Below are 23,348 nucleotides of genomic sequence, written 5' to 3'. Positions count from 1 at the left end.
TGCTGTAATGTGACGCCCTGGGCAGAAAGAACAAGGCTGCTGCAGCCCTGTGCACTGTGGGTGAAACCCTGCTTCTTAGACAACAGAACTTAGACTGTAGGATGCAATTATTCTTTTTTCCCCCTTTGAGATAGCTTCTCATATAGCCCAGGCTGGCCTCAGATGAGGATGACTTTCTCATGCTCCTGCCTACACTCCTCATTGCTACGATTGCCGGGAGCATGTCACCACATCAGTCTATGTGGTACTAGCAACAGAGCTCACGGCTTCATGCACACTAGGCAAACACTGCTTACTGAGCCGCATCCCCCACAAATCAGAATTTTGAAGCGCGCACTGGAGCCACAAGGTAAGCACTAGATAAATACCTATCTCCCATCCCAACAGAAGCAGCATCAGAGTAATCCTGCCCTGGTGTCAGAGCTAAAGGGCAAGGGTGGGGGCCTCATACAGAAGGCTGCTGCCATTGTTTATGTAGTCAATTCCCGAGTGTCTGACAGTCAGCAGACCCACTCAAAGGAGCCCTTGCGATGACAGGCACCGAGGACAAGAGGGAACACAGGATTCCCTGTGACGACCATCTCAAACAAAAGGACACCCACTCTCAGCACTTGAGCCCCACTGTTCTGTGCCGGTCGTGCACTGAACAAAGAGAACCTTCCTGCATGCTGGCCAGACCAGCTGGCACACTGCCTCACGCAAACCTCACCCAGAGCCCCATGTCGGAAGAGACGCAAGGCTTCTCTGCTCTCCAGGCAAGGGTGTGGGAACATAACTCTCTTTCCCCTTTCACTCCTGTGGACACAATGCACCTCATAAAATTATCTTCAGTTGCCAGATAAGGAGAAGTCAGAAGGATGCCGTCCAGCACTCGCCCTGGTGCGCCCTGGTACTGACAGTGAGAACGGAGTTTTCCCATCTCCTGGGTCAGAGTGGCTTACTGATTGCTAAGTTTTCTGAGCATTATACCCATCGGTGATGCCGAGAGAGCAACTGAGTTAAAGCAGGACCAAAAGCAAAAACAAGCACAAGAAAAAATGGGGGCAGTGGGGAGGTGGGGTAGAACTAACCTTTAAATTCAAACTAGCCATATAGAAGGTATGCAGTTCCTTTACACTGCAGGGGCGTTTAAAGCAATGTCCAAAATAGTATCGAGGAGGAGAGCAAGCTAAGCCAGATGAATACCCGCCATCATGAAAGGTGGAACCCCAGGGCTGTCACCCACCAAGAAGCAGACTCGGGGCTCAGTAGGAGCCAAACCACCATAGGCAGATGGTCCTTCTCTCACAATAATGAAAAGATAATAATCTCCCCTCTTTTCTGCTCATCTGTTGACCTTAATACCAATCCTGCCCTTAATCATGTGGAGCTGCCACACAGCCGTAGTTCCCGACAGCGAGGCTACTTGGTAAGAAAACACTTCTCTGTCCTTCCCTATCTCACTTGCAGTGACAATTTAAATTAATATAGCTGTCTCAAGCCACTGCTCTGCAAAAAGAACACTTTATGCCAGGAACATAAATATTGTTTAGAAGATTACGTCTTTTTCTTTTTCTCTGCTTTATGTTGGGGTAGCTGTCACCAACATGTATTAGATCTGAGGACAGGATGGGGTGCTTAGCAGTTCCCAAAAGAAATCCTAACTTGTTGGTGGGGAGTCCTCTCCTCATGTAGCAAACTCCTGCTGATCCTGCAAGATCCTGCCCATTTTACCCCCTGAAGTCACCAACCAACTCCTTCTCCAGCTCAAGGACACTTGCTCCATCCTTCGTGTCCCCTTGGCTCTCTCATCCATCCTTCCTGAAAGCATTTAACAAGAGCAAACCTGTTGTGCGCATGCACAGCACATGGAGGGCTAACACCAGCACTGGCCCAGGAACTCACTCTTGAGACTAGCAGGTCTGTTGCTGATCTGTGCACACACACAGGAAGGCACTGTACCTCCATGGGCCCTCAGATTCTGCAGCCTAGAAAATGCAGATGACCCCGTGGATGTGCTGGTGCACCAGAGAAACAAAACAAACAAAACCCAGAACAAAACAGCCGTGTTTCTAAACAAAGAGCTATCAGTTAACACTTGAGCAGCCAAACAGGTTGCTGCAATGGGGCCCTGCCTGAATACTACTCCAGCGGGATATCCCAAGCCCATGTTGTCAGAAAGAGATACAAGCAGGTCACCTATGCTGAAATGAAGCTCCAAGCAGAAGACACAGACCTAGTGAAACAGCCTAGTCCTGGCTGCCCAAAGGTTCCCAGGCTGACCTTCAAGGCTGCTCTCCCTAGCGCAGCCTGCACAATCCTGGCCCATCCTGCCAAAGGACAAACAAACCAACCAGACTGAGCTCTTCTAGTCTGAATGTTCACCTGCCATCAAACACCGAGTAGATAATCAACTTCGAAATGTTTCAAAGTGTTTCAAAGGAGAAACTTTGAATGACACTGCTTCATTACAAACGATTAGCCCTGTCCCGTGGCAAATCAAGTGGAAAACAGTGTACCAAGTTATATCAGCACTTTAATTGCTATTTCCTCCTTCTGGCCACCCACGTTTTCTTGTTGTTTGATACTCTAACAGCCTTTCATCCCATAATAACCATGCAATACAAGAGCCAGGGACTCAGAAACCATGGGGCACAGGCACTGAGGAACTCTCAGAAATCAGTTATAAATTACTAATTTAAAAAACTAACCCTAGCAGAAGTGATCACAGGATCACTTTCTTGCAGTAATCAATCCTCCCACGTACCTCCAGCCTGGTGGCTAGTCCCTAGGAGTGTCAGCAAGTTAGTCTGATGGTACCTGTCAGAGAGCAGGCTGCAGCTGACACAGCAGCTGGCGGACGCTATTAACCATTTATAATTTGAGCTTTCTTTATATTGAATTATACTTCTGTCAACAGACTGTCCTAACACACGTGTCACCTAACACAAAGCTGCCCTTGATCTGACACAGGTCTCTGAAAAATGTGTCAAACGCATGTAAGCCCTGGACTCATCGAATCAGTGAGGAGAGCCTTCCTGGTGAAGCATCCTGGGAAGGTGGGCTGCTGTCTCCATCTTTCCGTCCTAAATCCCTTGAACTGGGAATCCAGAAAAAGCAGAGAATGTAATCATTTTGCCTTTGCCTTTGCTAACAGAGACATCTCGTCTGAGGGCAGCCATGTGTTCTAGGACAGGGAAAATGTTTACTGTATTACAGCTTTTAAAGTAACTTTTCTCACAGCCAGCTCACAATTTAATAGTTGTTAGACAGTCTTTGGGTTTTGGCACCTCTGATTCCCTTTAGACTCACAACCTCCAAATCATTATGGGATAGATTTAAAGTCAGCAAATGGGATAGATTTAAAGTCAGCAAGACATCCAAAAATGCTGATGGGGCTCCAGGTCTGCAGGGGCCTAAGCCTGGGCCAGTAAAAGCAGCTTGGAAGTGGCCTAGGCTGGACTTTTGTCACTATTTAGTCAAAGAATGCAGCTGTAGGGAGCCCCAGGCCTCACACCTCACATACAGCAACAAGCACCCTTCTCTCTAATAACAAAAGTTTTGAGTCCTGCAAAGCCACCTGAGTCCCAAAGTAAGTTTAGCCAAGGCATGATGGGTCCAGCCCTGGCACTATTCACAAGGGGATACATGGGTTCCGGGGGCACTCAACTGTAGCTTCAGGGCGGGAATTTTCATTCACATAACACTTAAATTCTGAACAACTGATATCCTTTAAGAGATATTTTATTTAAGTACATGTATTTGAGTCTTGCATGGGTATGTACCTAACTGCAAGTGCCCATGGAGACCAGAGGCATCTGACTCCTCTGGAACTGGTGTTCCAGGCCACTGTGAACTGCCGGATGTGGGTGCTAGGAACTGGATCCTCTGCAAGAACATTTACACACTCTTACTCACCATGCCTCTCTCAACAACTGACATTCTACGAAACAAATGCATAAAAGCACAGGATCCTAACCAAATGGGAGGACCTGAATGCTGGGATGCTACAACACTGGCTCTAAACACCTTGGGCTGTCCCCATGTCTTGAGGACTGACCTGACACTTCTGACACTTTCACCAATGGCAAAGACTTCATACTGGTGAAAGGTGTATAGCTATAGCTTTATACACACACACACACACACACACACACACACACACACACGACTTTACAATAAAGTGAGACTCCAGAGTTCTGTGTATATGTGTTCACTACGACCCAGTATACTTTAAAAAAAAAAATGCTATTTTCAGCCTGTGTTTTATTTTTCTGAGACAGGCTTCAAACCTGATATATGTATCAGAGGGTGAGCCTCTTAACTCTTACTTCCCAAGCACTGGGATTAGAAACAGAACTTGTGGGTTTTCTATAGGATCCATAAAGTCTGTGGTACTGGTCAATCCACAGAGACAAACAATTCGATCATTACTACAGCCATTACTATTAAAAACTTGCACCCCTAGGGGGCAAACTTCCAACACACTTAACACCTTTAATATTGCAAATCTACTTTCAAGCATTTGTCCCAAAGGAAACATCAAGCCTCAAATGCTTTCAACTTGTGCCCAGGTGCAGCTGAAGCACGCTCACGCCAATCACGTCTGTCCTCCCCGCCCCCATCCCCCTGTAAGACCAGTACTTATCTGGAACACAGGCAACTAATTACTATTTTCTACCAAGTCCACAAAAACAGATGCAATCCCACTGGTAAACAAGAGCCTTTGAGATCCCACTTCCTCTGGGCAGGTAATGGCAACAGCCACTTCATGCCAACCAACTCTTTCCCTCTTCACTTACATTCATGGGTGAGCCCACCCACTGGCATCGTGGTTCATGTGCAGAGGTCAGAGGGCAACCTGGGGGAATTAGTTCTCCTTCCACCATGAGGGCAACAGGGATCAAAGTCGATCATTAACTTGGTGGCAAGTGCCTTCACCTGACTGAGTCAATCCCGCTGGCCCCAAAATAACTCTTAATCATTTCCTAACATTTTAGAAGCGTGCTGGGAGGGAGAGGGAAAGTACGAGGGATTGCGACTGGAATGGATCGTGGAGTCTGTCAGATGCAAAAGGCATGTAAACACTAGACAGGTAAGGTACTCAACCCACCCAGCCCGGTGACAGGGAACTTCCATCAAAACAAAGACAACAAGCAAGCAAGCAGGCCGCGGCAGGGTTTGGCTCCAGCCCTTCTCCTCCCTAGCGCATGCCTAGGGCCAAGACAGCAATATGGAAAGAGTTTGTCTTCTGAGTCTTGTCCTCTGCCAAGGTTGGCTTCAGTGTGAACCTGGACCTGAGGCAGTCAGCTACCCTCCCTGTTGGGAGAAACTCTTTCCGGGATGGCTGGAGCCAGCTGAGATTGGCTCAGGAATGACTACACCCCAGTGCTACTTCTACCTCCATGGCCAACAGCAGCAGCCTTTTGTAATTAGAAGCATGAGTCGTCCTAGGGAGATGCCCACTCCCCTTCCCCTACAATAGGTGTAACAATTACTCCCTCCCTGCTCAGTGTTTTCCCTCCAGGAGGTATACAGAAACCGGATCCATGCTTCGTGGATACAGCAGGTTCCACCTGCCCCCCAAATGTGATCTATCTGCTGTCTAATTTGTTTTCAGAATCTAACCCCAGAAACTTCTCCAAAAGGCCCCAGTAGGCATGTGAGAAACAGACACCCCTGAGATTTCAGGGTGGGCTGCAGGACTGTCACCTCACTCTCCAGCATTTATGACCAGTCCGGGCTTGCTTTTCCAATGGCATGTGGGGAGAAAGAGGAGCCTGGATACCTGTCATTCATTCTCACCGATAATGAGCTGACTCTATCAAAGGCTCCATTGGTAGGAACTTCCATATCAGCCATCATTGCACTTAGGGATGGTGGAAACAACAGCCTGCCCAGTGTCGAGGAAAGGAGGCAAGGATCTCCGCAAAAGGGATCCAGGCCCCTTGTGCGTGGTCAGCCAGGAGCTGCACCTGCATAGTACTGTCCAGGACCGGGGCTGCTATGCCCACCCCACACCCTACCCCAGGTCTAGGCAGAGGCATGCTCTTGCTCCATACTTCTTGATGAAGAAGGCTGAACCAGCCACCAGCAAGGGGCAAAAATTGGCCAGGTATTCCTACCCTAGTCAACTCACTAAGGCCAGGTGGGAGGCCCAGAACTGTTAAAGCACATAAAGCCCGGAGTGACAGCATTCAGTAGCACCCAGGCTGCTGCACTGTGCAGCAGGTTAGTATGCACCCTCGCTGGACACCAGGAAGAGCACTGCCCCCGCTGTTCCCGGGCCTCAAAGTGCTCACACTGCAGTCTGCTGGACCGCAGACCAGCCCCCACCACTCTTCATCCAGCCCAGGAGTCCCCGGCTGGGCTGCCCACCTCTGCGCGGGGACCCCTCGATGCTCTCGGCACTGGACGAATGCGTGTCGGCCGGGGCCCGCCGCAGGCTGAAGTAACCGCGCGAGCGTAGGGCGCCGCTGCGGGGTGAGGGCCCGCCGTCCCTGCGCGCGAAGATGCCACTGAAGAAACGCAGCAGCCGGTGCTCCGAGGCGGCCCCAGGGCCGGCAGCCGCGGCCCGCGCGCGCTCCAGCCGCTGCAGGTCGCTGTTGTCCAGCGTGCGGTTCTTGCTCTTGCTGCGCTCCCAGCGCTCCAGGTCTGAGAGGGCATCGTTCTTGCTAAGCACCTCGCCCACGTCCAAGGTGTTGCGCTTCTCAGCAGCCGGCTGCACTCCAGCCACCGGTTCCGGAACGACGTCCGCCTCGACATCGTCGTCGGGCATCCATGCCAGGCTTCCAGAGCTGCTGTGGCGCCTCCCGCCGCTCAGCGCAGGGCTCCGTGGCACCTCGGGCTCGCTCCAGTGCCTAAAGCTGAGGCTCCGCCGCAGGGGCGCGGCCCGTGCCTCCTCCCCATCAGGACTGCTGGGCCCCTCAGTCGTGGGGCTACCCATCAGGTCGGTGGGTTCTGTGTCGTGTGCGCACGGCCGCAGCCGCCCGAGCTCCAGCTGCCCGGTGCTGCGTGTGCGAAAGGCGCGGAAGTCCCAGGCGCGCGGCCCGATCTCAGGATCCTCAGCCGCCGCCTCCTCGGCCTCCTCCTCCAGCCGCCCGGGCGCCTCCGGGGAGCGCGCGGGCCGGGGCCGCCGAGTAGGACGTGGAGCCGGAGCGGCCAGCTGCTCCTTCCTGACCATGGTCACCGAGATGCGGTAGACCGTCTTCCTGGGGGGCATCCCGCGCGACATCGTGTCCGCAGGCGAAGACGCGGGCTCGCCGCTGCCGTCCAGCAGGTACATGTCCCCAGGGGCCGCGGCCGCCTCGCCGCCCTCCGAGGCCCGGCTGCATCCAGCGCCGCCGGCTGCCGGGACGCGCGCCTCAGGCGCAGAGCTGGCCAGGTGCAGAGCCCGAGCGGGCGGGGAGCGGCGCCCACGCCCCCCGCGCGCAGCGAGGCCCGCGCTCAGGCTGCGGGAACAGCGCCCCTGGAGTCCGCCCGTCCGCGTGCCACGCGGCCCGACTGCCGGGGTCCGCACCCGGAGAGCCGAGCCATGAGGGGCTGGGTGGGCGCTCAGGCACGGAACCCGCCTCGCCAGCAGGTGCGGCCTGGGTGCGCAAAGCCCGCGGCGGGCAGCAGCGCCCGCGGCTTCATTGTCTAGTGCGCCGGGCCGAAGCGCATCCCAGGGCCTTTTCCTGCACAGCTCGGCAGTCCGGGAGCCTCCGCCTCTCCCGAGGTTCCGTGCCGCGCGGGTGGTTGCGCCGGCCGCGGTCGGTCGAGGGGCGGGCGGGCGGCGGTTTAAAATGGAAATGCGCGCCGGGGCGGGGCGGGCGGGCGGAGGCCGACGTGCGGAGACTGCGGGCCGCGCGCCCAGCGGGGCCTGCGGGTCCCGGGAGCGCGGAGGCGGCGGCGAGCGCGGCGGAGGGCAAGCCCAAGCGCTGGGATGGATCCCCACCGCGCGGAGCGGATCAGCTTCGCGCAGTAATCCTATACTGCGCTCTCCAGGACCTGCTTGCTGCAAGGTCATTTGAGGCCTCAGCTATCTGTGCAGTTTAGAAAATGAAACCCAAATGACTTGCTGGGAAAAAACCCCCATGAAGTTGAGGCAGGAGGATCGTTGAGTTTGAGGCTAGTTTGATCTTACATGTTCAGCCGCCCACAGAGAGGGACCAGATCTCAACAATATCAAAGATTTCTTTGAAACCTGTGACTTCTAACTTTTAACTCCTAGAAAACAAGAGGATCTGGAGAGATGGCTCAGCAACTAAGAGCACTGGCTGTGTTCCTACAACCCACATAGGGGTTCACACCAGCTCTAACTCCAGTTCCAGAGGATCTGATGCCCCCTTGTGACCTCTAAATGTGCCTGCATGTTCTTGGTACATTGTACATACACATAATAAAAGAAATAATTTTAAAAGAAAGATAACACAAAACCAGTCATTCCCTGAGGCCACTGATCTCTAAGGTAATTTATACAATGTTTTCCAAAATATAAATCTGCTGTCTGAGCAGCAGGCTTAGAAGCAGGAAGAACAACTTGCCGGTCTCCTCCTCTTCCTGACCACCTAGGCTCTCTACCTATAGGACTAAGATAATCGCTCCCCAACTTAGATTAGCACTCTTGGGGCAGTTGGAGCCTGTGGGTCAGGCACACTCACCATGAATATTTAAAAATTGCCTCTCCCTTCATTCTGGCTACACCTCCCCACCCCCATGTAATACAGGATTTATATACAGACATCAAGCCAGAACATAAGACCATCCTGAACCCAGATGCGCTGCTTCTCGGTCTTCCCCTTTACAAGTCCAAGAGGAAAATGCATTATATACAGTGCCCACCAACCAGATGCTGATGGGAATCTCTCCTCTTGGCCATGGGTCCCTAGAGGCTGCACCTAGGCAAGGTACAGTGGCTGGGAAGGTCTCCCCAGCTGAGAGACCACAAAATGTGGGAGGCATCTGTTGTGTTCATGCCAATGACAGTAGTAGAAGGATGAATGAATGAGTCAGGTCTCCCAAAATAACTGAAGTCTATGAAACATGGATTTTAATGGAAAACTATTAGAACAGTTGCTACATGACTCATTTACTTATTGCCTGCATGTGGGCAAGCTCGTGTCAGGAGAGGGGGTGTATGGGGGGTGCATGCACAAGTGGAGGTGCAGGTGGATGTCAGTGTTCTTCCTCAGTAACTCTTCATTTTATACATTAAGGCAGCGTCTCTCACTTGCACACAGAACTTGATTTGGCTAGTCTGGTAGCCAGCTTGTTCCATGGATCTCCCAACCTCTCTCCCCAGTGCTGGATTACAGATGAGCTGCCACATTCCGCAGACGTTTACGTGGGGACTGGGAGTCCAAAGTCCAGCCCTGGTGTTTGTATGGCAAGCACTTCTCCTACTCAGTCATCTTTCCAGCCTGTATTCCAAAGATATTTGAAAATACAGCTAGCCACCACTAATGAATTCTACCTCAATTACACAATCCCTATCATCAGTTATGGGCAAGGTGTACTTCAGTTCGAAACTCTGATCCTTCGGACATGCCATTCAAAGGTCAAGGCCATGTTAGCCTCTGTTTCAATAAAGCGGCTCTCTCTGATAAAACCCAAGAGGAAGGAGGGAAGGGGTGGAAGCCAGGCATGAAACGTGTTAAAATATCTACATGTATCCAGTTAGGAGGAGGCCGAGGCTCGGAGACTCAGGCTCTGAGTCCCCCAGGACTGACAGCTGCTGGGTGAGAATGGAACTCTGAATTGGAATCTCAGTGCCCAAGTCTACACTCACGTCTTTCGTTTCAGCGGCTTTATTAGCAAGGAAGAGCATTGAAAAAAATTAAACATCCTGGTATTACCAGGAAGTATTATTAACCTATTTTCATTGTTTTTCTATGGGCTCATTTATTCATACAGAGACGGAGTGTGTGCGAGAGTGTGTTATACTGTACACAAAAGGATAAGACAGGGTCTCTTGCCTCAAGGAATTCACAAACTTGTAAAAATGATGTTTGTAATCTTAGGACTAAGAGACTGGAGGGCAGTCTCAGGGTGGTAACAGTAACCAGCGTGCTGTCCATCAATAAATCAGCACCACCAGGACCTGGCAACAGCCTAGCCTTACAGCAGTACAGTGGCTGCACAAATGTCTGGGTCACCAGATCTGCAAGATGAGATACGGGAGCCAAACACAGGAAAGAGCGAGCCTTGCGCCTGGAGCTGGAGGCTACCTCTCAGTGTGCAAGAACAAGGCTTCTTTCAATACCGATGTGAACCCTAACAGTATCTAGTGCAGCGTAAAGAAAGGGAAACACGTTTATTTTCCTTATTACCTGGAGCATACGTAACAAAATGAGGGTGTGGTAGTGATTTTGCATTCCTTTACAGCAGTGGTTTTCAACCTGTGTGTTACAACACCTTAGGGAATTGAATGACCCTTTAACGGGGGTCGCCTAGGACCATCAGAAAACACAGATGTTTACATTATGACTCATAACAGGAGCAAAATTACAGTTATGAAGTAGCAACAAAACAATTTTATGGTAGAGAAACTGTATTGGGGGGTCTCACCATTAGGAAGGTTTATAACCGCTGCCGTTCTTTCTTGGTATGGAATCCATCCCAGGTTTTGTGCAGTACCCTACAAGGATGCAGGCAGCAGAGTAGAAGAATCCATTCCATCCACCTCAGATGACACACAGTCTCCCTGGGAGACTCAGAGCACCCAGTCGGCCAAGCTGCTGCTCACTCTCTGGGCACTCTAAGCAGGAGGACGCACGAGCTCCACACACCAGGCTTAAACACCCCTTGAAGGCCTACATGTCCCCATCACAGTCTTGGCCTCTCCCCACAGCCCTGGAGACTTGGGCTCTCCCAGTCTCAGAAGACACAGGAGCCTGAGCTTGTCACTCCAAAACCTAAATCCCCTGCACAAAGCCAGACCTGCCTCTGCTAAAAGAAAACGCTTCACACGCCTTGCTGAGTGTTCCTGAGGTATTCTGTTGGGTGTTCCTAAATGGACACTACCGGACCACATCTTGGATTTTCCACACATACCATGTAGCATATATCACCATTTTGAAACAAATGAACGAACACATGACGTGTGTGTGTGTGTGTGTGTGTGTGTGTGTGTGTGTGTGTGTGTGTGTGTCCTTGATCTCTTTGCTCCATCCTTCTAAAGCACATGTATGTGCAGGGCTTGGGCACTGCAGAAACCCAGCTGTCTGAATAAGAAAAGCCTTAGAGGGTCCAAATAGCCCTCGAGATCCCCTACCTCCTCACCTTGGCATCTGGCCACTTGCCCAGTCCAAAGCTTATAGAAGCCTTTGGTTTATATCCAGTGCCATTTCTAGCAGGTCATCAATTAAGCCTCCATCATGGACATTAGATTTTGCAGGTATTGATTACAGCCTATAAGCCTTATTTAAAGGAACTTCTCTGCACGTAGGCAGAGGAACCACCTGCTTCACAGGCCAACTTTCAAAAAAAAAAAAAAAACAATTTGATAGCTAGTAATCAGGGTCACGGTCTCTTAGATTCTTGTCTGCTGGCATCAGAAACCACAAAGCAAAGTCCTACCCTGGCCTGGGCACAGATGCCCAGAGCCACAAAGAGCTTCTTGCTGGGCTTCAGGAGCGAGCTGCTGGCTGCTGGCTGACAGTGCAATGTTGTATGTGACTGTCGCTTTCAGATCTCAACATGAGCCTCAATCCCATCCGGAAGGCAGTTCAGAGGACTTCTGATTTGAGATTTGTGCTCTGGGTACTGTCCCCCCCCCCCCCCTTGGATGATATGGTCTGTGGGGACCCCAGCGTTTGGATTTTACAAGCTGAAAGTTGCAAATAGAATCAATCATTCAGGCCTGTTATCCCAGCGACTTGGGAGGCTAAGATAGGAGGGACTGCAAATTTGAGGCTTTTATGGGCAGCAGAAGAAGTTCAAGTTCCTCTGGGTATCTTAGCAAGACCCTGCCTGTCACAAAACTAAAATACAGCGATAGGGTTTTGGCTCATTGATGGAATGTCTGCTGTCTAGCAGGCCTGAGGCCCTGGGTTCGGTACTCATATCCAGCTCCCTCAGATACAGGGAGAAATGTTAAAGAAGAGCATTTGAACCTGATGCTTGGTCAGGAAGGGAATGTGTGCTCCTCTTCAGGGCAGGGACATGCCGACTAAGCAGGAGGAAGGACCAGGGGTTGCCTGAGCACCATCATACTTCCTGTGCTGTTCCTCATGGAGCAGCCACCAAAGGAAAGACTGTCAACAGGCCAGAGACCTGGCTGCGTGTGGCCAGACACCTGCAGGCAATGTGCTTCTGTGAGCTTTTCCATTGCGGCTGGAGGTCCCTGGCTGTCACCTCAGTGACAATGTCACCACATTTTAGACACTAACAAGGAAGGAAGTCTGGTCAGGGAAACTTACCAAAACCAAATTTGGCTTGATTCCAGGACAAAGGGCTTTGCCCCCCACATCCTGTTAGAAGGTGGCACAGTCAGGATGAATGGGTAACGGTCCCCGAATGTGAGGGCAAAGGACAGGGGATCTTGCCCCCTGGTAGTACACAGTATAGTCCATCTCAGTCCCAGGGATTCCTAAATGTCAGGTAAGCACCACAGAAGGTGACACACACCCTGCATGATGCAGTGGCCAGGGCACGTGTCCTCCATCTGCAGAGGGCTGATGGACTTCCAACAAGAGGCCAACTCTTCACCTGCTGTTGATGGTGTCAGTGCATGGAGCTGGCCTAAAACAGTACAAGGAAGGCTGGCTGGAGGGAGAAGGGGAACCTGCGGGGCAGAAGGTCAGAGAAGTAGGAAGCCGTTTGCTAAGCGGAAGCAAGTGCCAGGGGCTGAGGGCAGGAAATGGACAGTGCCCACAGTGCATGGCAGGGTGACACTGAGAGGAAGAGGTGCCAGGCCAGCCGCCCTCAATGCTGTGACACTCTGCTGGCCCGTCCACTGTTACAGAGCCTTCTTACAGGTTGTGCAACAGCAGGCCTGTCCTCCTCCCACTTGATCCCAGAAATACCCTTCCTGACTATATCAGTAAAAGTGTCCCTAAGTGCTGGCAAACGTCCTGAGGAAGACAAGACTGCCATGGGTGGAGCACATCTGCTCCAAAGTGCAAACTCTACACTGAGCAGAAACTCAAGGGTGCTTCCCGGCCACACCTTCCCACCTCTGCATGGCTTAACAGTGGCCAGCAGCTCTAACTGGGCTTCAGGTAAGAGAGACTGCGTTCTTTCCAGGAATCAGCCATAAAACGGACCAGTATTAGTGAGATGCAAGCCATCAAACCACCCATCATCCTGTGAGGATGGACAGGTCACCTACCAAATTACTGAATGAACAAGTCTTGTGGCCATGAATAAAACAATGGGAAGGGTTTTGTAGAAGTTTACAGCTAAGTAACAATACACTCATTTCATCTACAGATGCCCCAAGTTAGGTGTGCAGGGGTCAGGAAGGACTAGCACTGACCTCCAAAGGCTAGGGATCCTCCACTGTCACTCCCACAGAGATGCCATCCTATGACACTGGAAACCACCAAGGAACAGAAGTTAACAGAGCCTTCTGCAGAAGGGCCATGAAGGACCAGCAATAGTTAAAGAGGCCCGATCCGAAACCCAGCCACGGCTTTTCAACACAGCCTGGAACAGTATACCCAGGACAGTCCCAAACCCAGCGAAGACCACATCTCCACCTACATGGAAACCAGTGAGTTGCTGTGGTTTTCTAGCACGCTCTGCAGAGCATCCACTGTGAGAAACTTCACTACCACACATGGACACTTTCTCTGTGTCAGTGAAGAAGACTTAAGACATTAGTCAGATGTATGAGCCATCACTTTACAGAAATGAATTCAAGCAACACTTAGCACAGCGGCTCCCACTTAGAGTGATTCCCTAAAGACTCCACGTGGCCACAACCACAGTGTGCAGAAGGATTCCTACCTCATCTTCCTTCCCCCCAGCCTTCCACACATCAGCTGCGTGCATGCAGCCAAGGAAAAGGAATTAAGAGGCATCAACAAATGGGACACACCCTCAATGGCTGCGAAGTACATCCTAGTGTCATGGAAACTCTTTCCCTAGCGGCTGGGAACATCTACTCCTTTCATCAGAGCAGCAAAAACATGCCAAAGCATGGTTCCCCACAGTCCAACCTGGAGAACCAGGGAGTTGGTCAGACTTTCTCAGCAGCAGTCAGAAGTTGCTCACAGGAGGGCAGTTAACCCCAATGCACCTGGACCACCAGAACATCTTGCCCCAGCATCGATGATGCCTTCCCAACAGATGCAGAGTTAGGGTCTCTTTGGGTGGACTTAAACAGTCTATAATCCACAGCACCACAGCACCTGCGGAGACCCCAAGACCACATGCGATTACAACGGAATTATACAGGACCAGCTTAAGCACAGGACGGAGTAACTAAGATCATGTGAGAATCCTCTATGAAGGACCAGCAACAGTTGGAAGAGGCCCGATCTTGAGGGTCGTCTGCACGCAGGCACAACTGCTCCGATGAAGGCAGAGAGTAGGGCACTAGTCAGCAGATGTTAGTAGACAGCCAAGATAGAAATCCTTGGACACCCCATCTTCCTACACTGGGAGGTTTAACAGGTTTTCCTGGCATGTACGTGATTATCAAAGTGGGGGCCGTAAATGATGCCCTGGGTCTGCACAGGTCCCCAGGAGCATCTCTGCACCCCAGGTTGGGCTCTCCCAGAGGTTACTTGGAATTCTTTGACCAGAGGTTTCAAGGGAGGATCCATTCTCTCCCCGTCTAAATGACACGTCCTTCCACCTTCCTCCCTCTCCCCTGCTACTGTCAACCAGTGGATCACTTCGGTGGTCCTCAGGCACCAAGGACAAGCAAACCCAGGCAGCAGACAGCAACCACTTCCCCTGGCAGTTACAAGGGAGCAGCTGCCTTGTACCTGAGCTCCTTGGAAGAGAAGGAAGGAAGCCCCATATCATGGCTGACAGTAATAGAGAAGAAAGAATCCTACCTGCTCCGCACACGCCTTACCTACCTGCCTCACATAAGCCTCCAGGGCCTTATGCAGAGGTCCAGCTAAGCTTCTATAGCTCAGGGGGTGGGGTTAGAGGAGGGGTGGGGAGTCTGTGGGGTAGGGCAGGGCTGAGAATGAAGCTGCAGGGCTCTGCCAGGCACCCAGCCATGCTCCAGCCACTGTGCTTCTTCACCATGCCTGACACTTAGCTCCCTGTGACTCCTTCCAAACTGGCCACCAGCTCCATAATCTTCCAAAAAGGATGGCGAACTAAAGGAGACTGGAGAGCTGAAGAGCGACGGTCACCAATTCGGAGTATTCCAGGACTTGTGGTCCTCCCACCAACTCTGCATGCTGTGTCAGAGTGATGTTAGAGATGGAGAACTGGCCGGCCACACACAAAGGCAAACTTGCCAGGATCTGGGAACAGAGACTCTGGGCTCTGTTGGGCAGTGCCCTCTGACGCAGAAATCCCGAGACACTGCTGCATCCTTGGCAGCAAGGGACACACAAAGCAGGGGCTGGCTAACTCCATGCCCCTTCGCCTCTTATCCCTCCCTCAAGACCAGTTCACCACAAAGGCAGCCATCACGCCTGTCCACGCCATCACGTTCCCTCCACTCCAGGGCTCTTTCCATAAGCCACACAGGTGGCTCACCTAGAGCTGACACCGGCTGTCGTCTAAGCTTTCTCTTCTCTATTCAGCAAAGGACAGGGGAGATCACAGTCCACAGCAGACACTACCCTACCTGTCCCTCATGACTCTAAGACGTCATACCTGGTCATGGCCCAGAGGACATCCTTTGAAACCCCAATTCAGATGTGGCCTTTGAAGCAGCACAGACATCACCTGGGAACATGTCCCACCCTATCTTCATCCCTAAGAGGGACAGTCTAGGACACATGCAGCAACATCAAGATGTGTCACCAACCTCTCCTGTAATGATGACAAGACCTTGCCTCTCACTGCAGCCCCAGACAGCCCTTTCCCACGCCAATGATTTCAAGCTGCCTGTCCCCTCTCACGATGACCTTGGGTCATGTATTTGAGTTGGCAGGTGACCCCGTGTTGTTCTTTATAGTCACCTAGAAGGTGCTCTCCTCCACCTGCAGGCCTTCCAACCAGTAGCCATCGCCTGTACTCCAGTCAGAACTACTTCCTTCCCCTCTCAGGGATTTCCCATTCCCTCAGCCATCCCACACAGGAGGATGTCCAAGTCAAGCATCCTTCCAGCCTACTCCACACGCCTACACTCAGCTCCCTTTCCAGAAACAGTCCTCAGCCCTGACAGCATCAGGGCTTCATGGTGCAATTCTGCTCAGTAACTATGTCTTGCCTGCAGAGTAAAATGAACACCTTTCAAGTGTCACCAAGCCTGATACCTTCAGTCACCCTGAAGAACTCAGTGGCTGGGGCCAGGTTCCATGGTTTGAATGACACAGACCCCTGAGACCCAAGTAAGGGATCCTGAGCCTGTGAAAACATGACAGAGCTATGACAATCAGACAGACTCACATGATCTGGTGTGTGAGGTGTTGAACCAGTGATTACTGCAAGTCTGCCTCCACCTCCCCACTGGACACAACTTCAGCTCCTTTCTCAATCCTAACCATGTCATTTGCAGTCACCCCATGATTCCTGTTAGAGAATCATATTAGGCAAGATGGAGTCTGATATGGGTTGTTGTCCCCCCCGCCGCTGGCCTTGGCCATGCCTTCCCTGAAGAATAGACACTCTTTCCTGTGTCTGCCCTGGGAACTTAACCTCAAGTCTCAGGGACAGTAGCTTCTCCCCACCACCACCACCCCCCTTGCTGGCAGGTGGTTCGGGATCACCTCGGCAGGGTAGCAGTCCTACCCAATCCTGTCACAAACCAGGTCAGCTGACAGGCACTGCACCCCCACAGTGCCCCTTTTGGTCCCCTCTCCTACACAGAAGTTTACCCATACAATCTCCTGCAGTTAGGAACAGACAGGGAAGGTCAGATGGTGAGTCACTTCTTCCCTGACCACAAAAATCCTGTGCAGCTGACCCTGGGTGGCCGCCCTCTGTGATAGCCTGTTCCTCCCTCAGTGGAAACCATGAAAACATACTGTGTCCTGGGAGGAAGGGCTGCTCCAGATGTGACTGCCCATGGAGAGCCCAGGCCTTGCTTTGCTTCAGGGAACAGGGTGCTAGGCATGGGGGGAGGGGGGGCAGAGGCTTTTGATAGCCCTTGATATTCAGTTCCTAGCTGGGCGTAGGATAGGAACCATGCCAGGCCCAACATGGCATTCCTAGGACTGGAAGTAACTTGACATTCAAGGTATCTGCAGAGATCCAGGCCTAGGGCTTAGAAGAGTCAGAAAAAAGACTTGGAATGACCTTGGGCTGCTTCAAAAGAGACTGGCATCAATCTTGCAGCAATGGCTGGTGGCCGGACCTAACCAGCACCCAGCTTTGCATACATTCTCATAGCCACCACTGTCACAGCATGGGCTGTGATGGTGGATATGCAGGGAACCCAACCTGACCCCCAGAGGAAAAATGAGACCTTACCTGCTGCTCCCCTGTCTAAGGATTTCCAGAGAATAAACAGTCATAGTGGGAAATTTCAGGGCTAGAGAGGGGTAGTAAACAGCAGAATATCCCCATGGGGCTTTTCTCAGAGAGACTCTGGAAAACTGGGGTCTATAGGGGGGGGGGGGCAGGAGCCTAATGCAGCCAGTATACACTGCATCCAGGAAAGCAAGCTTCTAAGACCCTCAGTTCGTCCAGGCAGCCATCAAACACCAACACAAGCAGGTCAACTCAGGGATCACAACAGTGCCAGCCGGCCCAGCCTACACTTCTTCCAGCCTGGACAAGGTGGCCCAAGGAGCTGGTGGCATGTAGGCATTCCCTGTGAAGAGTGCATAGAGCATTTAAAGCTTATCTGATTCAAATAAGGTGCAAGAAACGATAACGGAGACCCCCAAGGCCCTGAACACTATGCCATGTAGCTCTTAGCAAAACATCTCATCTCTGGAAAGTGAGACAACAGCCCAGGGTCATCACAGTTCCCAGCTCTCAGTCTCTCTGCAGCCAAGCTCCTGTTAGGGCTCATCTTGCCCTGCCTGATGCCCGGCCTGTAGTGGAGAAGGGCGTTCAAGGGCAGGTGTGACTACTGTTATCACTCTTTCATGAATAGGTAAAGTCACAGGTTCTAACTGTGCCTGGATCCCACAGGAGACATGAAAACTGGCTGAGGCCCAGCAACCCACAGGGAACATCTATTTGCTGGGCTATCCTGCCCCTATACCAAAATCCAAGATGTTCCAATTCCTTATTTGAACAGTTGTACTGAGTGTTCCGTGGTCGTGCCTCTAGAACACTTACCAGAACTAATGGCATCTCAATCATTATTTTGTTATGCTGTAACTTTTAAGGAAATAACCACAAGGGAAAAGGCTACACATGCTTGTTACAGCTGCAATTTTGTTACCAATATATCTGGTCATTTGTCAGCTGAAGCTGATGCGGGATCTGGCTGAGGGGCTGTGATTCATTCTGCTTGCCTAAGTGGAGCAGGAAGAAAGAGGAAGAAGGAAACTGGGGGGAGGGGAGGGAGGAAAGGAAGCAGCATTGGGGGAGAGGCTGCAGAACAAGCAGGCAGAAACTGAGGGGAAACATGGAAGCTAGAAGGCCAGGGAGCAGAGCTGAGGAGGGAGATGGAGAGCAGGGTTAGAGCAGGCCCCATGACCTCACCCCAACCTTCTGCCCAACCGAGCCCCTAGAGTGGAGCCAGCCAGGCTCGGAAACCACGCCCCTTGTTGGCTTCCTGCTGGTGTTTGCTTTAGCCCCAACCCCTACCCCATGGTCTTCACGCCAAGGCCACACACTGTCAGGGTATCTGCCTCCTGCCTACCCTCCCTACGCCAGGCCAACCCTGTGAGCTCCAGGCTCCTGGGCTGGGCTCTGCCACTCAGCCTCCCAGACTCCACTTCCAGCCTAGAAGGCAGCGAGGTCTCCCGATTGCCAACTTCCCGTCCCTAAATCAGAAACACGCACTTATAAAGCCATAAATTCTTCCCCACAGAGGCATTCCGGATATAATTAGAGCCCTCCCCAGGCCTGGGCACCAGAGGAATTGCTTGTCCCTCTGAAGACATACAGATTCTTACAGGTGCCGGGGGCAGCCATTCTCTTGCTTGTGCTAGTGGAAGTCCTTTCACTATCAGAGAAAGATGCTCACGTTCTCAGGTAGGAAAGGAACACACAAGGGAAAAGCTTTCTTAAGTATGGAGCTGTTCAACATTTTAAGGGTCCCAGCTAGAACCACCCTGTGTTAGCTAAGGCTGCCACCATGTAGTTCCACAGGCTGGGGGCCTCAATGACAGGTGAAAGATTTTCATGGCTCTGTAGAGTCGAGTCCAAGACCAAGATATAGGCAGAATCGGGGTAACCCTAATTAGTGGATGCTGCAGACCACCCGTGCCACGTGACCCCCTCCATCCCTGTGTTGCATATCCTCCCATGCATGTCTGTCATGTTCTGATTTCTTCAGGGCCATCAGCCCTACCGGACAAAGGTCCCCGTGTTAGCCACCTTGATAAAGTCTGTTTCTAAATACTGTCACATTCTGAGGAACTGGGAGCTAGGACAACAGCCCACAGCATTCACCATCTCTTAGTTATTTTTCTTGTTACAAAACGACTGTCAGAAATACCTTAAGTTTTGTTAAGGTTTACTGGGGCTCACCAGACACCATCAGGGAGCCACTAGTCACACATCTGTAGATCATTTTGGGTTCAATCTGGGACCTCAGCATATGGAATGGTGCTCTCCACATTTAGGGTGAATCTTCCCACATCAATTAGCCCATCAAGAAATCACTCACAGACATGCCAAAAGCCTGCCAGCTCAGCTGAGACCCTGGCAAGCTGGTGAGGCCAACCACACCTTCATGATGTCTGAATAATACTAAGGGTCTTTCCTAGGTAAAATCTCAGGACAGCCTGTACTCCCAGCAACTTACAACTGCAGGTCACCTGGGGATGGCAGAGACCATCACCTCTGGTCTCTCAGGATGAAGCCCACTTCCCCACCTAGAGAAAACAGAATCCCATACCGCAAACTCACACGTTTAGGCAGCTAGGAAGTACACGGCCCACAGTGAGTTATAGCGGCTTATCTAGGCTCGGATCTCTACCTCCTGATGAAAACTGTTAGATTCTATTAAAGCCAGGCATGCCGTGCTCAAATGTTGTAATTGTGTTCAGAAATGCCAACTATAGATACCTTGTGCAAGGATTGCCCCCCCTTTGCTTTGAAAGCTGTGTCCGGAAAAGGCTGCAAATCCGGTCAGAGGCTGGAAACCAAACACAAGCACACTGGGCCTGCCCAGCACAGCAGCTGCATCCTCCTGGATCCAGGTATCTGCCCCTACTAGGGCATGAGGAACCAAGACAGATGGTGGCAATATTCACTCCCTGCATGTGGCCTCATTAGCCAGCAGTAGCAGACGCAGCCCTGGAGGCATCAGAATGGGGGTTTGCAGGCTGCAGGAAAGGACAACCCTAGGAGCCTTGAAGGGAGAGCTAAGGTCTGCCTTCTCCGGACACAGCATTCCCTTGGCTTTCATGGTTCAGTTACATTGCCAAGATAGTTATTTAGTAAGAAACACCAAAGCTCTAATCACCGCCTGCAGCAGCAACATGCCCCACCCCCTATAAATCCCCATAGCAAAACCAGGCTCTTACTCCACATCAATCACTCCAGGGCACTCATAACAGCACCATGGGCACATGTGCATGCACACCACACCACACACACACACACACACACACACACACACACACACACACACTCAGGGGATGAGGGAAGATTGGAAGAGGGAGACAGAGACACAGAGAAGAGAAGGAAAAGACAGACAGACAGACAGACAGACAGACACACACACACACACACACACACACACACACACACAGGTCTTAGAGGTCCCCACTGAACGTGTGCAAGTCAATCCTGCTCCGTGTTAAAAATGCATGCCTGGCACAAGAGCTTCCTTCCTCAGCAGATAAGGAGCCCTGCCTGCTCCAAGGCGCCCTGCAGAGCAGCACACTGAGCCAAGGCCCTGCCCCGCCTGACTCGCACACCGCCCTGTTAGAAAAGCCCTGTAGCGGGTTTTAATTGAAGAGATGAGAGCTATACTTAGATGTCACTTTGGGAAGTGGGATAAACAGGGCAATATTGAACAAGACAGGGAAAGACCCCCATGCAAGTAAGCACCGACCACTGAGCTTGATTTTCAAAGATGTTGCTGAATTCCACTGATCTAGAGTCACCTAGAACTAAAGCCAGGGCCTCACGTTAGCCTGCCTGTTACCATCTTCACCTGCTCAATCTGGTGATACACAAGCGGAGTGTCCCAGGTGATGACCTCCCAACGGAATAGAATGCTTTAAAGAACAAAAGGGGAAGCCACAGCCTGCCGGCCTTCCAGCACCTGTACACCCCAGTAACTCCTGCTCTCAGTTCCAGGATGAATTAAATTTCAAAGCTTACATCGGCTTTTAAATCTACCCCGACCTTGTGCTTCTAGATGAACACACAACTCAAAGAGGGGAGGGGACTGCTCTGAACCCAGCTGTAATTAATATTCTTTCTTCACGGAAGACATTTGTTTGAAATGATAGGATCCCATCAGGAAAGTCATTTTCTTTCCAAGTTCACTGGGATTCCTTTATGAATGTGAATCACGGTGATGGAGTCACTCTGAACTGAGCCCACACTGTTTGCTGCTTGTGACTGTTTGACTTTGGCCTAGACACAGCTGGGAGGAACAACGCGGAGATCCCAACAGACTGTTTTGGATATTCTTATTCTAATTTGCAAATAATTTGCATATGTCAAAATAAAGCAGAGATCCAAGGCGGAGAGCTTTCTGATCAAATTATAATCAAGGGATGATGTGTGGGAAGAAAAAGGAGTAGTCTTAAATTCCTGTGGGCTCCATCAGAAAGAAGCCTGTCAACACGCGGGCGGCTGGGGGCACCGTTGACTACTAATAACTACTAGTATCTAGTGCATGTCACTTCACATGTGTCACCGTCTTGGGGTCACTCATCTGTAGCATACCCACACAGGGATGTCCAAGAATGACCTTCACCTTGTCTGACCCCCCTCTTCACTTGGGTGTCTGTGTGAGGACAAAGGTGTGCCTTTCATGGTCTCTCCTGCCACAGTGCCATCTATGGTGGGCAAGGCCAAGGAGCTGAGGAGAGGACTCCCAGATGGCACTAAATATAGAGCTATAAACAGAGCACACACACACACACACACACACACACACACACACACACACACACACACATCCAACAGACTGTGAGGCCTGGAATCTACACTGGGTAAGGTATGCTAATGGCTACTTGTTTTACATTTTGAGACAGGGTAGCCAAGGATGACCTTGAATTCCTGGTGCTCCTTCTTCTGGTTCCTTTGTGCTGAAACTGCAGCCTTGCACCATAATGCTCAGCTTTATGTGGCGCTGGGGATCAACCCAGGGCTCTGTACGTGTTAGGCAAGTACTCTGCTGAGCTATATCCCCAGCCCTAACAAAAGCTATTTTTAATTTTAAAACCTGGATGCAAACTGGCTCTTCAACAATTGTGTTTATGCTCTGAGCAAAAACACAAATAGCTTTTTAAAGTATGGTTACATCTAGCTCTGTGGTTTGTTCAAGCCAACCATTTTTAAATCTATGGGAAAAGTCTCCCCTACACTTAACCCATCAATGGAGGGCAGGTAGGGGTAGCCTCGAAACAGCAGGTGCCAGGCAGTGAATGCACCTTTTCATTCAGAGACACAAGGTTTGCGTGCTCTCAGCAATGGGCACCACTTCCTTCTCATGGAAGGGAAACCAGCTTTGAGGGGCTAGTGAGGCATCCATGCCAGGGAGCTAACTCAGGGCTGAAGAGAGGGAGATTCAAAGACATGGCCGCCCCCACCCCCACCCCCCCCCCCCCCCCGCAGCATGCTGCAGAGCAGTTAGAGCACCATTACCGACCACTTCTGTGCTTTTGTTAAACTCCAGACACAAGTCTCTTCCCGTAAAACTTGGGGGTTGACAGCCCACACCCAGCAGTGTTGCGGTCTTAACAGAAGCAGCACTGTCACCCCACCGACAACTAAGTAACCTGCTTCGGCTGCTATTCATGGAGGCTGACAGGCTAACCAGGCTCAAAGCCTGTCTAGATGAAATGGGAGGGCTTTGGGTGAGATGGGGGACCAAAGGACGACGGTGGTACTCCCTGACAAATATGGAAGTCAGAGCTCCACCACCGGCCACAGGAGCCAGCTGGGCTGCACCCAAAGAGACACCATGCCTTAGATCAGGCTGAGGGACTGTCAATAAC

General features: G+C 51.4%; 1 protein-coding gene across 24 annotated transcripts in view; it reads right to left on the bottom strand.

Annotated features, from left to right (window-relative positions):
* The window catches only part of Agap1 (ArfGAP with GTPase domain, ankyrin repeat and PH domain 1), a 435,489-nt gene that overhangs the window by 304,190 nt on the left and 107,951 nt on the right, over positions 1-23,348 (bottom strand). For 13 of the 24 annotated variants that reach the window (XM_017596490.3, XM_063267298.1, XM_063267299.1 and 10 more), the window contains exon 1: positions 6,358-11,448. The exons of 9 other annotated variants lie outside the window; for them this stretch is intronic. In XM_017596490.3, coding sequence (XP_017451979.1) covers positions 6,358-7,987 — 1,630 coding nt within the window. In that variant the 5' untranslated portion in view covers positions 7,988-11,448. Of the gene's footprint in view, positions 1-6,357; positions 11,449-23,348 lie in introns of those variants that run through there. 2 more of the 24 variants (XM_063267300.1, XM_063267301.1) reach the window with 2 other exon arrangements.

The sequence above is a fragment of the Rattus norvegicus genome, chromosome 9 (genome assembly GCF_036323735.1).
Source record: "Rattus norvegicus strain BN/NHsdMcwi chromosome 9, GRCr8, whole genome shotgun sequence".
Lineage (NCBI taxonomy): Eukaryota > Metazoa > Chordata > Mammalia > Rodentia > Muridae > Rattus > Rattus norvegicus.
The sequence above is the reverse complement of the archived record's forward strand: the minus strand, read 5'-3'. Positions and strand labels throughout refer to the sequence as shown.